Source organism: Neopsephotus bourkii, unplaced genomic scaffold, assembly GCF_033783945.1.
Source record: "Neopsephotus bourkii isolate Nb327-2 ecotype Australia unplaced genomic scaffold, CSIRO-AGI_Nbou_v1 NB_107, whole genome shotgun sequence".
NCBI lineage: Eukaryota > Metazoa > Chordata > Aves > Psittaciformes > Psittacidae > Neopsephotus > Neopsephotus bourkii.
This window is the reverse complement of record NW_026900624.1, coordinates 14,383,244-14,396,975: the sequence shown is the minus strand read 5'-3', so window position 1 is coordinate 14,396,975 and position 13,732 is coordinate 14,383,244. Positions and strand designations below refer to the sequence as shown.

The following is a 13,732-nucleotide window of genomic DNA, read 5'->3' as shown; positions in this document are numbered from 1 at the left end:
TCCAAGGAGTCTGGCAAAAGATACCAGAAATTAATGCTTCCACAAATGTAATGGATCTGCTGCTGATAACAGCAGCAGCACTGGAAGGAGGCACAGCATGAGAAACACTAATACACTTGTGAGTGTTCCACCCTGCTAGACTCCCACACTTCTTTGATAGACACCTGTACTGTTGAGTACTGAAAGTTATCCAAATCACGTATGACAAGTCACAATAGATCCAGAAAAATGGTTCTGTATGATAAAATTTCAAAACCAAGGACGGTTAACTTAAGCAATAGTGACACCCAGTAAGCCTATAGGCTCAAGGTGTTTCTCAGCAGGAGTGAAGAACCTTTGTTCATACTGAGCTGAAGATCAGAATCTGACCTTTGGAAAGGACATACAAATGCTTATGCCCCAATACTGTTCCTGCAGCACAAAAGAATTTGAGGGATAACAATACAACACTTTTAATATTGGCAAGTTCAACTAAAATTTTAATGTAGGCCAAGAATAAGGACAAATTAATACAAGCTACAATAACCATGTACAGCAAACTCACTTTTCATGAAACTTGTTCACATGCCTTCAAGACCTGCTTCAAAAACTAACACAGATTTAAGCTCAGCCTGCTATCCACTGTGTAACTTCCTTTGCAAGGAAGGTATGAGTTCTGCAGCATGCCTTCTGTGCACCACCCACAGTTCTGAAAAGCAATATTCATTGCTACATCTATATGCTAGATACCTCACAGCTCAGTGTTCAATGAAGCTCTTTAAAGTTTTATAATTTCTTAAGTCTACTATTACATCCAAGAGGAGGCACAACACAATGTATGCTAAGCAATGCACTTCACTTCTGTGCTTTTATTCCTGTTTTCTCACAACTCCTTTTCATCATCTTTCCACTCGCATTCAGACTTTCAGCCTCCTCCTTTTCAGAGCAGCAGATCACTGCTGTTTTGTCCAGTGTAACTCATATCTCCAAGCAATGGAGGAAACTGAAAGCTGAGTAAAGTATCAGAAGTTTTTTTTCTAGGGGGTTTGGCTTGGTTTTACTTAACTAAACAGCATACCTTCTTCCTGGTATCCAACAAAGGAGAATTATAGGAGGTCTCCAAGATTTTAAATCATCCATTCTCTCTCCCAAGCTTCTTCCTCATTCTCACAATTTCATATACTATCCCTAACATGTCTTCAAATGCCTCTTCTAAACCTCCTGATATCCCTGATACTGCCTGAACCCAGTATCTTTTACCTTGAGACGTACTTTCATTTCTGCAAAATACTCAAGACAAAACAAGCTGTAGTGTTGTGCTGTTTAACCAAGCTGTTTTATCTCAAATTTTTCAGACACTCAGTAAATGTTTAGAATAACCATCCTGTTCTTAGTCGATTTTAAGAGCAGAATACCCTCCTGATCTAATGCAGGAACTCTAACACCAGTAATCTACTAACAATCCAGATAGATAGCTGGTACAAGAAACTAAACAGAGCCAGTGTAATTTCAGACTGGGGTAAATGAAAGGTACAAATAAAAATAATTTCTAAAGCTGGAAAATTATGCAGCCTAGCAATGGTCTTCTTTATTCTTGTAGTGCATAATGATATTTGAATGAGACTACAAATACAATCACTCATTGGATTCCCAAATAGGGTGCCTTTTGGATCCACTAGTTATACACTGGCACAAATTTTTCCCATACCTTTCTTTATTAAAAAGAATAAAGCATTTTCTTATTTCTTCTTGCTGCTTTGATGAGGCTTACTTACCGCTTCAGAATTATCAATGAAAGGGTCCGTTTCATCATAACCATAACCTATATCAATTAGATCCTGCAGGCGATCCTTCCGATGTCTGTGGGGCTTTCCACCCTGAAAACAAAACAAGAGTTAGATGATTTGGGAAACATGGAAACAACATACTAAAGTCTACAGAACATAAAATATTTGAGAGATGGTCACTCAGGGAACTATTAGTTTTGCTTTCTTGAAGATGGTCTACATGACTTAATAAAAACTTTCACACAGGAATGAGTTCTGGTAAACGTGCCTCACCAGAATCATCCCTGAAAGGTATTCACTAGCCACCTGCTTTCTGCATTATTGAAGTTTTCCTAATATTTCCTATTTAGAAATGTTTCACTGTTTTATGTTTTTAAAGCATAGTGATAGAACTGTTAGTGATAGAAGGGCTGGGATAATTTAGAAAGTGTTAAGTTTTTCAGGATATTAGAGAGTTTTTACAAAAGGAAAATACTAATAGCCTAGCATTCAGTAAAGTGTTTCACCACACAAAATAAACTGCTTCTCTACAGGAAAGTGAAGCTCAAGTAAAAAATAAAACTATTGATCTGGTACTTGCAGATATGGTGTCTATGAGTTTTCAAGAAATTACAGCAATCATATGACATAACTGAAGAAAAATGTGTTAAGATAAAATCCTGAAATGCAAGAGCCATCACCTCAGTTGATAGGACTGGACATGAAATGGTTACTTGAGTAACTCAAAGCCAGAAGGTGCATCACAGACTGTGGGCTCACTTGCCTCTGGGACACAATAAACTTCAATTTAACATGCAAGTACTTTTCTCATGTAAAGGTTTTATTGTTAAATCAAGTAAAAACCTCACACCCAGCTCAAACATTCAGGGAATCTAAACTTAGTTATATAAATGGCAATCTACTTAGGATATAAGACTTACGTTTCTGACTACCAGGTATTGTTAGAACTATCAAAGTCTTAAAAGATAAAATGTTTCAAAAGGCACCATCTTTACTAAAATGATAACCAGTTATCTTCAATGAATTCAAAAAGACTGCTCCTGAAGCTTCTCTGCCCATACTCTACAGTTAAGCACATTTAAAATCTGAGTCTTTTCAGTTGTGACATCCAAATATCATAACCCGCTTGTTACTATGTATATGCAGACACTGTTCAAAGAAGGCTTCATCTTTGGTCTCATGAGAAGCCTAAGCATCTGAACACCTCCACTTTAACAATATTTTGCAAGAATTCAAGTTTGTAACTAAGTAAAGCATGTGCTCTTGCAAGAAAACAGGAATCTCTCAGGTATAATTACACAAACACAACAGCCCTGGGAGGAGTGGGAGGGGAGAGTCAAAACTATGCCATTTTTAATTCAGGTTTCCAAGCTATATTTCAAGCCTCAGATTTCCAAGCTAAGTATTCCTAACTTCCTATCATCCCCCTACCGTCACTCATGTCACAGCTGAATGTCTGCATGTTCCCAAAACATGCCACAGAAAACAGTCTGAATGAGAGAAAAAAAAACTCTTAGGAAAAATAAAGGTAGCACTTAAGAATTCTGTTTAACCCATGCAAAAGCTTATGTAATTCTCATGATTCTAACCAAGGCACTAGCAGGTTGTCTGAAGAATGCTACGTAAACTATACTTTACTGATATCACCAATGTGTAATGCAATCCACCTCCATACCACACCTCTTGTTAAGACCAAGTAACCATCAATATCCTTGTTTGCCAGTCCAAAATCCTGTTGCAGCAACAGCTATCCAATTATTTCAGTGTATGGGCATTACAAAAAATATTAAAAAGCTCTCAATACATTCTGACTGCCGGTTATTCATAAAAACATAGTGTGAATATGGAACAAAGTTAATGAAAAAGAAGTTCATAATAGCTGAATGAAGAAAAGCAGGATTAAAATAGTAACCTATATTCAGACATATGAAAATATCTGAACCATTTTATGTATAGGTAGAGAATTTTCTTCAGGCCTGGTTCGCTATTTTTAAGGAAGGATTTTGAAAGTCCATGTGATCAAGATGTTAACGATGCAAGACCACAGCAGAACTGTATCATCAACTGCATCAGTGTTTACTATGCACCGGTTCAGGGATATTTTACCGCTGAAGCTTTTCACATTTCTCAAAAGAGTTCCTCCAACCTTGTCCCACAACAAAAGCAGTCACGGTGTTAGAGCGAATCAAGATGTCTAGCTCCTGAGGCTGCAAACAGTACTCATGCAAGTTTTCAAAAAACTCAATATGACTTCAATAAATTAACTGTGGCATGTAACCTAAAGTCTAAACAACCTTTGCCCAACAGGACTAGATGGGGGCAAATACAACACCAATTTCTGCGAAACCTCCCAAGGACAAAAAACAGTCTACAAACAAGTAAACCTGATCTCTACATTGGGCGAGTCAATAGAAGTTATAAAAAACAAAGCCAGCAAGCACAAGAAATATACATTCCAGAGCAGGGAAGAATTTTGGTAGAAGCAAGCAGTACTTCAGACACTTGAAAAAAAGGTCCAAATATCTGTAAAGTCAAGAAACTATCAAGTGATAAGAGGGAAGGTCCACTCAAATTAATGTCTAATTTAAGGCTGAATAAGTACTTCATTTTGGCAAAGAAAGTAATCAGCCAAGTCACCGAGGGATGTATAATCATTCATTTTTAGAAGCAACAGAGAGGGCTAAGAGTTGGAGAAATGATAGAATGGTTTGGGCATGAGATGTCAAAATTGCTGATGACAGTAAAAATAAGAAGACAACTAAATAATCACAGAAAGACCGTGCACTTGTTCTGAACTTAATATGATAAATCATCAACTGAATTCAGTATCAATAAAAGTCACTGACACAAAAGTAGTACAACCCAAACAAGAATAAATACGGTGTGCTCACAATTTCTTATTCTGCTCAGGAAGCACTGGAGTTTTTACACACAGTTCTGTGACATTTGCTCAACAATCAACAATGGTCAAAAAAAAAAAAAAACAAACAAACAAAAAACCCCCAAGAAAACCACAAAAACTGGGACTTATAAAAAAGGGACAGAGGGGAAAAAAAAATCAGAAGTCATCATTATATCACTGATAAATCAGGGCATCCTACCACTAATGTTCTTTAATTTAGAAACAGAAATTGGAACAAAAAAGGGAACAGTAAGCCAACAAGGATGTTTAAAAGTAGAAAACAGTGCTTCTGTACAATAACAATGTTAAAGACACTTCAGCTGGGGAATGAAAGGACTGAATTTAGATGATAGCATCAGAACCATATGCAGCATGTGGAAGAACAGGGAATATTTCACCGTTTCTTACAATACAGAAACTATGGAGCACCACGCAAACTCATCATGTTTAAGTATGAAGTATGTTTTCACACAACAACCATCACTGTAATCAGTGCTACAGAACACAAATTCAGTGAACTCAAAATGATCTGGCAAATTTATGGCAGGAAGCTGTAAGAAATGTAGTTAAACATGCAACCTTTGACTTTGGGAGAAATTAAGCCACAGATTGCCAGACAGGCACAGTGAAGTAACATCAATTACTCTGTTAAGTGTAATAACACTTACTTTGTTACACTTTCAAGTATGGGATGCCACTAGCGTCTGAGGATTATTCTACCATCCGTTACATGGACCTTTGTTTTGACCCAATAAAAATTCTTACACTATGTACAATATTGTCCAAGATTCAACATATTGTTTTTACAACAGTGTTTGATTTTGTCTAGAAAGCAACAGTCATCAAAAGAACAAAAACTGGAACCATTCTGAACAGTTTTATGCTGATGTTTAAAACACGCAGCAATTGGAGAAAAGTTCTGATCAAGTAAACAAATGGTACATTAACTTTACTGCATCTTACTTTATGAAAATATATTTATTCACAGGCTTTCTTAGTACCTGCAAGACATATCAAATACCATACTGATTTGAGTACAGGAGTTTATCTGAAAAGAAAGAAAAAGTCTTCAAAGAATACTGTTCTTCATGCATCAAATTTTTCAGAAGTACTGTCACATGTGCTGAGATTTTTTTACTTCATTTTAATATGGATATAGATAGCAATACATAATTAGTTTAACTAGGATATAGTCATTCTTGCAAAGCTGATAAAAAACAAACAAACAAAAAACACCCCAACAACAAAAAAACAAACCAGAAACAAAAATATCCAAAACAAAGCCAAAAAACCTCTACTTCTCTTTCATACAACTACTGGTAATTTTTACACTAAAACACTATCAAAGAAAGAGAAAAAGTATTTAATTTGTTCTAGTTTAAGCTAAGGTGTGAACATCTCACCACAAGAACAAGAAGATGGCTGGATGCTGTCAGAACATGAGCAATTGTACTGGGTCAGCGTACAAAGATGCAATTCCTCCGAGCATGGACTGTAAGTAGATTGATGGTTCTCTTATTCGAAGAGAAAAAGCGCAAGGAGTATCTAACACAAGAACTATTAATCACTCACCACCCTCAACGCTTATTGGCCCTAACATAAGTAGTTCTTTCTGTAGAAGACATTCCCCTTCAGGAATTTTGTGGGGCTGAGGGGGGCATGGCAGAGGATGAGAGAAGGTATGGCAGAGAATGGGAGAAATGCAAGAAATCAGAAGTGAAAATAGTAATCAAGATACAAGAGCACTGTGAATTTAAAACTCTAATCTTACAAGTTTGTTATCTACTGCTAGTTAAAAGTATCTATTTGCCCCTTTTTATGACTATTGAACATTTAACTCTGGTTTTTCTAAGTGTAACAACAACATGTTTTGTCCATAAATGTACATGTTTAGATTTGATGTATGCATAAATGCACATGTAAAATTAAACTGCTTCCACTGCCACTCCCTCCTACTTTTATTGCTTTACATGCTCTACACTAACTTTAATCTGCTGTAGTTAAGCAACTTGTTTTAGGACATTATAAAATCTCTAACTTGTATTATGGAAATGAGTCTCCTACAAAAGTACAGTTGAAACATTTTTTTTTCCTCACATTCAAAAACCTGATTTATCTTTCAAATGAAAAAAAAAAAAAAAAAAAGTATTCTGGAACTGCCTTTTCAATTCACTGGGTATACTGTGTTCCACTAATCCCTCTAGAAGACTAAAAGATTCCTTTCAGTTTAAGGGTTTCTTTTGTTATGTATCCCAGTAATTACTTCTACAGAATCCATAGACTGGGCACTCAGAGAAATCTGACTTTGCCAGAAAGGAAAAAAAAAACCCCACAAACCACCAAAAAAACCCTTGAATAAATCAGACAAGAAAGATTTTACTATGTACATTAACAGCAAAAGATACAAATGACTGCTCTTGTTTCCCTTCTTTATTATTGAGGTACTCTATTAGTAATCCAGAATATCAACATGCCTAAGCATGATGATGAGTTTTGATTGCCAGCTCAGAATTAATCACGCAACCCTACCCATATGAATTCTTATAGACCTGTTTGGGTGTGGTTTCAGTCAACATTTTCTGATTTCTACCTTCATTTATTACTGAAAGCCTCTTTATGTTACTACCTAGTGTTGTTTCAAGTCATTCATGCTACAGTTTCAGGAGTAAGCAGAGTATCTTCAGGCAGCTGGAAGCTACAAGATAAACTCATCAAGCAATAACTTATTATTCAACAATAACTTCCTATGGAAGCATTCCAAACTAGTCAGAAATGCACCAAGATCCATCAGTATTCGCCCAAACAGAAGAGCTGCTCAAGAGTGCACAACAGCATTACATTTCTTTCCTTCAGCACAGTATTTATCACTAATATCAACCTGCATCTATTACTCAGTTGTGTTTACATAGGAAGCCCTTCCAAGAATAGCTTCTCAAGCTATAACATCCTATAGACAAATCTATTAGGCAGACTTGTCTAATAAGCTTGTAGCAGGTTCAAGCTGCTTAAATGAAATATCATGAGACTGTCAGCTCTGAAGTACAGACAAGTCATTTGACACTACATTAGCAGCCTTACTCAGAAAAAAGAAAAAAAAAAGGTGTTAGCATCTCTACAGCATCATAAGTTATCACTATTAAATATTTGCACATTTTAATTCAGGTAAATAACTCACATATTTTGCCTCAAACTTCTTGGCTAGCATTTCTACTTCATGCCGCTCACGCTGTTCATCATTAAATGGATCTTCCAAGTGAACAGATTTCTTCTGAAAAAAAGCAGAAGTCAAATATCATTCCATAAGAAACACTTTTAGTGGGTTTTTTATTAGAGGCATTCTATGTCAATAAACAACGCCCTGATAACTAAATAACTGGATTTTATACTGAGTCCAAAAACTTATTTTATTCTCTAAAAATTAGTTTGACCTATTCAGTTATAATTCAGTTACTTTGCTTCTAATGAGAACACAAACAGAAAAGTTAAGAGAAAGACAAGACTACATTTTCCCAAGCATTCCATTACAACCTCAATTTTAAGTGTAAGCATAAAAGAGCTATGGCCATTTGATGTTTAAGAGAAAGAACCCTCTCTAAACAGAACTACCTTTTGCTTCTGCTTTCATTGGTGCCTCTTATTGGTGCTGTGATCCTTCTAGATACAATATGCAGGATGTACCTGGTACGCTAATCAGCAGGGAAACAGCCAGAAGGCTATAAAGCTCAGTAAGTTGCAACCATAAATTAATTCCTTTAATTCTTGTATTGCTATTTTTTCTTCAGATAATGTCACTGATCATAGCACAAATTCTGACACTATGGCAGCTACAAGAGAGATTTAATATTCCAGCTCTACAAATAAGCAGGAAGTACATCCCCCCTCCCTTTTTTTCTTTGAGAAAGAGGTTTTCATTAACATGAAGTCAATATACAGTAATCGAGGATATACATAGTGTTTTGGGTATTTTTTTAATAAATAAGGTATAGCAGAAAAACAGGCTGCTGTCTTCAATTTAAGAGTTCAAATAACATATAGCAATTGCTGGAAGGGAAGTTGGGGGAGGCATTAAGATGCTAAAAGGCAATGGACTGGAGTTCCATTTTACAGAACTTTATGGATGGCAACTATAATTCACATGGACAACTCATTAGTGAATAAATGAAGCTTTATGGCAGACTAAGAATAAAAAAGCAGACCAAGTTCAGAAAAGCAAGGGGTGGTGAGGCACTGGAACAGGTTGCCCAGGGAGGTTATGAATGCTCCATCCCTGGCAGTGTTCAAGACCAGGTTGGACGAGGCCTTGGATTATATGGTTTAGTGTGAGGTGTCCCTGCCCATGGCAGGGGGGTTGGAACTTGACGATCTTAAGGTTCTTTCCAACCCTAACTATTCTACGATTCTGAGATCCTTCTTCCACAGTATCAAAAGCCAGTATACTGACTAAATGGTGACCAAATAAGGGCAAACTAGCCCAACAGTATTGAGACAAATGTAATGAGGAAGGTAAGCTAAGCAAAACTGAAAACACCACATAATTACCTTACATTTTCTAAATTAATAACTTAAAGAAAAAACACAGTAGGTTAATCCTGAAACGTAAGTTGAAGTTACATACATATTTCCTGCAGGCATACATAAATATAAAATACCACTCAATACATGCAGCACTGCTTTCTCTATTTGGGAATACTACTAGGCAAATGTTTGATTTTGTTTAATTGTGAAATAAGACAAGGTTGAGGACAGAGGTAAAGCAAAATCTGGTACTTAAGTGTTAACTTGCCTCTCCACCACACTCTCAAAGTCGTAGCTGACTACAACTTGGATTAACTAAACACTACTGAAATCTCAAATTCAAGGAAGTTTTAGTTTTGACAGTTTCTGCAGGATGAATGACTCTGACTTTGCAGTAACTTTATGACATTACTTCAGTGCCTTCATACCCTACTTGACAGAAGCAGTCTTGGGTTTCTGGCTCACTTGCTTTAAGTTTTACACACCAAGCTTCTATTGCACCAACAGAAAAGGCAGCACACTTTCACTTCTGCCAGTTTTTAAAGAGACAAACTCTTCAACCACACCAACTTATTACTCACATGCAGAAACTTTACATGCATAATTCCAACCAAAAAATTAACTCTACCAACAACCAAACCTATCAAAGGACAGTCTCTTGATCAAGGCAAAAAAGCAGGACAAAGACAGCATGAGATTCTAACAAACATTTCCACTTGCTTCTGATTCAGGATAGGAACCCAAATTTGTAATTAAACAAATAAGACAAAAAAAAAAAAAAAGGTAAAAAAAAGCTGCACTTTTCCTGTCAAGTAAGTTTTGGGATTCTTTGCCATTTATTAAAAGACCTATTAAAGCCATGTTTGAAGTTATTCCTCTGCACCAGCCTTTGCCTTCCCAGAACTGCCTGCCTATAAAGCAACTTTCTTGGTTGTTCCAGTTCCAAGCAACACAAGATAGAAAGACAAGTTCCCAATTTTGTAACACTGAACTTTAATGGGTATAGATATAAGCAAGTCAAGCAACTTCTTCAAGAAGCCTGCAATAGCTCTCTGAAAAGCCAGTCAATCTTCACCCTACAAAACCAGTCTGCATAGCGAAGTTTGTATGAACTGTTCATTTTAAACTGAATCATTACTAAAAACAAAAAAAAAAAATTTGGAAATCTCACACTCCACTTAAAACCACAGCATTAACTGCCCATTAATTACTACATACTTAGAAAATCTTACAGATTCTGCAGAAAAGCGTAAAGAGCAGGCACTTCTTGGGCAAGCTTCATTTTAACAAAGTAGTTTTCTCTGCTGCATTAACTGGTATAAATTACCATAGCTATCCTACTCCACAAGCAGGATCAGTTTTCCTTTCACAATTTTTTTTCTATTTTAGGACTTTGGACAATTAACATACCAGGGTAGAAGACACCTCTGTCATGCTAAGCCTCCTGCACTGTGCAGAGCAAATTCTCCTCTTGTATTTGCTCTACCTGTGAAGGAACCAGCATGCACTAATTTTATTTCTGGATAAAATGTGCTTCCCCTCACTTTTCATGCAGATTTAAGACAAGATCTTAAGTCCTCCCTACCATATCAGAGTAGGTTTTCCAGCTCCTACCATACAGCAAGCAAGAATGTAAACTGACAGGCGAAATATATATCAGGTTTTCTACAAGAACACAAGTCCAGAATTTCTTTAAGAGGATCACAATTTATAACTGTTTTACATAATCAACTGACTGCTCCACATAGCCCAACAAGACAGACCATTACGATCTATTCATTTAAATTTGGACTCTAGAGAGCTGAAAAACAGACACAACTTCTTATAAAGCATTTCTACGACTGTTTCTACCTTAAAAGAAGTCTCCAATCCTATATATCCTCTGGTCCCAACTGTACCAAAAATCCCATAAAACAGTCCTTGTCACCAGAAGACATGGAATTTACATCCAAAACAACATTCAGAAGACATTTTTTTCCATGACTATGTGTGATTAACACATTACCAACCTACAGAAAAAAGAAAAAAAAGGCAGTTACAGAACTGCCAAAAGGAAAAGTCAACCTCCACACACTGAACCACTTCTAAACACTAACACAATTTTTCATAAGCAAACTGCTTTGAAAGACAGCACTTGACAAGGCAGCATGCTTTTGCACACCAATTCAGAGGAGTCGTAAGTGGCACCGTTTGCCCACAACAGCTGTAGGCCAGCATGAACAAAAGGAACCTTCAAACTCACATTAGATCTCAGGGGGACTAAAATCACAATCATAAACTTTTCCGTTTTCCACATCTGAACACAATCCAATGCATACACCCCTCCAACTAACAAACCAAAAGCAAGCAGGCTGCTAAGTACAGTTATATGGCATCACCACCTAGAAACACTTTGGTTTGGTAAATTAGGAGTTTCAGCTACTCTCAAGTTTGTGCTGGATGCAGAAACAGTGGCGATATCAGTGTATTTGAGGTTTGCTTTTATCATCAGAGCTATCAAAGCCTTCATAATAGTAGTTACTTCCTTGTCCTCTGAAACCTCCTCTGAAATCATGTACTGGAATTAAGAGGGACTACAACTTTCTGAGTCAAGTGCAACTTCACTGGTATTTGCAACTCACTAAGAATGAGTGATTTAAGTGTGACCAGCTTAAGGAAACACGTTTCTCCTTCCTACTTGAACAGGGGGTCCTGTTAACTGGCTAATGCTGCTTACTTCTTGAAGTCATCTACACAAGATCTTCTGAAAAACCGAAGTAGATCGAGTACCAAATATTTTCTGGTTGGGAGGAACAGTAAAAGTGAAAGTACTTTTTTCTTGAACGAAGTTCTTAAGAGTTACAGGCGAAGTTAGTTTCAACATTCACCACCATCACCCCTCCCCAAAAACTACCCTGCAGAAACTCATCTCCAAGTCTGCTAATGCTCACTTCATTGCTTCCCAGCATTTATAGCAGAGCCGGGCTTGTAACTCTCCATTTACCTGCACATAGCCTATAGACAACCCGGAAAACAGACCGGCATGCTAAAAAGTTTCGTCCAGCTGCCGGAAAAAGCTCCTAGAAAGGGAGGATGCAACACTACCGCTCCCCGGGCAGGCAAAGGGAGGGAACGAAAGCTGGAGAAAGCTGGGCACAAGGTACTGGCGCTTCCCCGCCCATGCTCACAGCCAAAGCCAGGAGCCCTCGGCCAGCTCAGGGACAAGTGCGAAGCCTCCCCTTCCGCCCATGGGCACGGGCACGGGCACAGCCTCAACACCACGAGCTCAGAACGACTGCGAGGCCGCCAGACTTCCCCCCATGATACCGCCCCGCCGGGTCGGGACCACCCCCGAGCAGCAAGGGGCGACAAACAGTGTTATCGGCGAGGCCAGGGACGTGCGTAGCCACCCGCTGGGAGGAGGAGGAAGCGCAGTGGGAGGGGAGGGGGAAAGGGAGGGAAATGGGAGGTCCCGTACCCGCGAGTCCCCGCACAGCAGCAGCTCCGGGTAGCTGAACTCCACGCAGCCCTCCTCGGTGGGGTCCTTCAGCACCACCTCCAGGCGGACCGTCTGGCGGAGCGGGAGCGCCTCCTGCGGCGGCGGCGGCTCCTGCCGGCTGCTCTGCCTCGGCGGCGGCGGCGGTAGCTGCGGCGGCGGCAGCGGCGGCGGCTCGGGCCGGGGGGGCTCCCGCTGCGGCTGCTGCTCGGCCCGGCCGGTCTCGCGGGGTGGCTCCAGGCGTGCGGCGCTCTCGCGGGGCGGCGGCAGCGGCTCCGGCCGGGAGAGCTCGTGCGGCGGCTCCAACAGCGGCGCCTCGCGGCCCGCCGGCGGCGGCTCCGGCTCGCGGCCCGCCGGCTCCCGCTCCAGCGCCGGGTTCTCGCCCTCGCGGCGCCTCACCGGTGACAGACTAATGAACGGCACCCGGCGCGGCTCCGCCATCCTCCGCCACCCCCCCCGCCCCCCGCCTGCCGTTCGCCGGCCCCCGCCTCACGCGTTCGGTGACACCGCTCTCCGCGCTCCCTCCCACCGGCCCCGGCTCCTCCTCCCTCTCCCCTCCCCCCTCCGCCGCCCGGTCGGAGCTGCCCCCTACGTTCTCCTCGCCGCCTCCAACCCCGCCATCTTGGCGCCCCCCCACATAAATAGAAGCAGGCCCGCAGGCCGCGCAGGCGCACTGGGAACGCCGACGCTGCCGCGCCGCCCCGCGTCGCTGTTGTTATTGCTCAGCTTCCCCCCGACGTCAGCGCGGCCGCCGGCGCCCGCCCCCAGTTGCCTTGGCGATGTGCACGCTGCCTGCCGGCCGCGTCTTAAAGGACGCGCGGCCCGCGGCGGCGACTGCTACCAGCCCGCCCGGCCGCCCCGAGCCGAGCCTGGCGCCCCCGCCTGCCGGCACGCCGTGGCAGGGCAATGGCGGACGCACCGCCGCAGCCACCTCCCTCCCAATCCCGTCCGCGCCTCGCGGGTGCCCGAGGGTGACCGTTGGCGCCGGGGAAGCGGCCTCGGCGGGGATCCCTGCTCCCCTGAGCCGCGGCGCGGCCCCGTTGGGGCGGCAGGGGAGGAAGGGGCAGCCGCAGG

The 13,732-nt window shown here is 41.0% G+C and overlaps 1 protein-coding gene across 3 annotated transcripts in view; it reads right to left on the bottom strand.

Annotated features, from left to right (window-relative positions):
• Positions 1 to 13,437, bottom strand: part of UBN2 (ubinuclein 2) — a 50,426-nt gene extending 36,989 nt beyond the window's left edge. Inside the window, exons 1-3 of one of the 3 annotated variants that reach the window (XM_061362533.1) lie at positions 12,641 to 13,437; positions 7,844 to 7,936; positions 1,755 to 1,856 (exon numbers count right to left, since the gene is read on the bottom strand). In XM_061362533.1, coding sequence (XP_061218517.1) covers positions 1,755 to 1,856; positions 7,844 to 7,936; positions 12,641 to 13,099 — 654 coding nt within the window. In that variant the 5' untranslated portion in view covers positions 13,100 to 13,437. The remainder of the gene's footprint in view (positions 1 to 1,754; positions 1,857 to 7,843; positions 7,937 to 12,640) is intronic. The other 2 variants (XM_061362523.1, XM_061362513.1) reach the window with 2 other exon arrangements.
• Between the last annotated feature and the right edge of the window lie 295 nt (positions 13,438 to 13,732).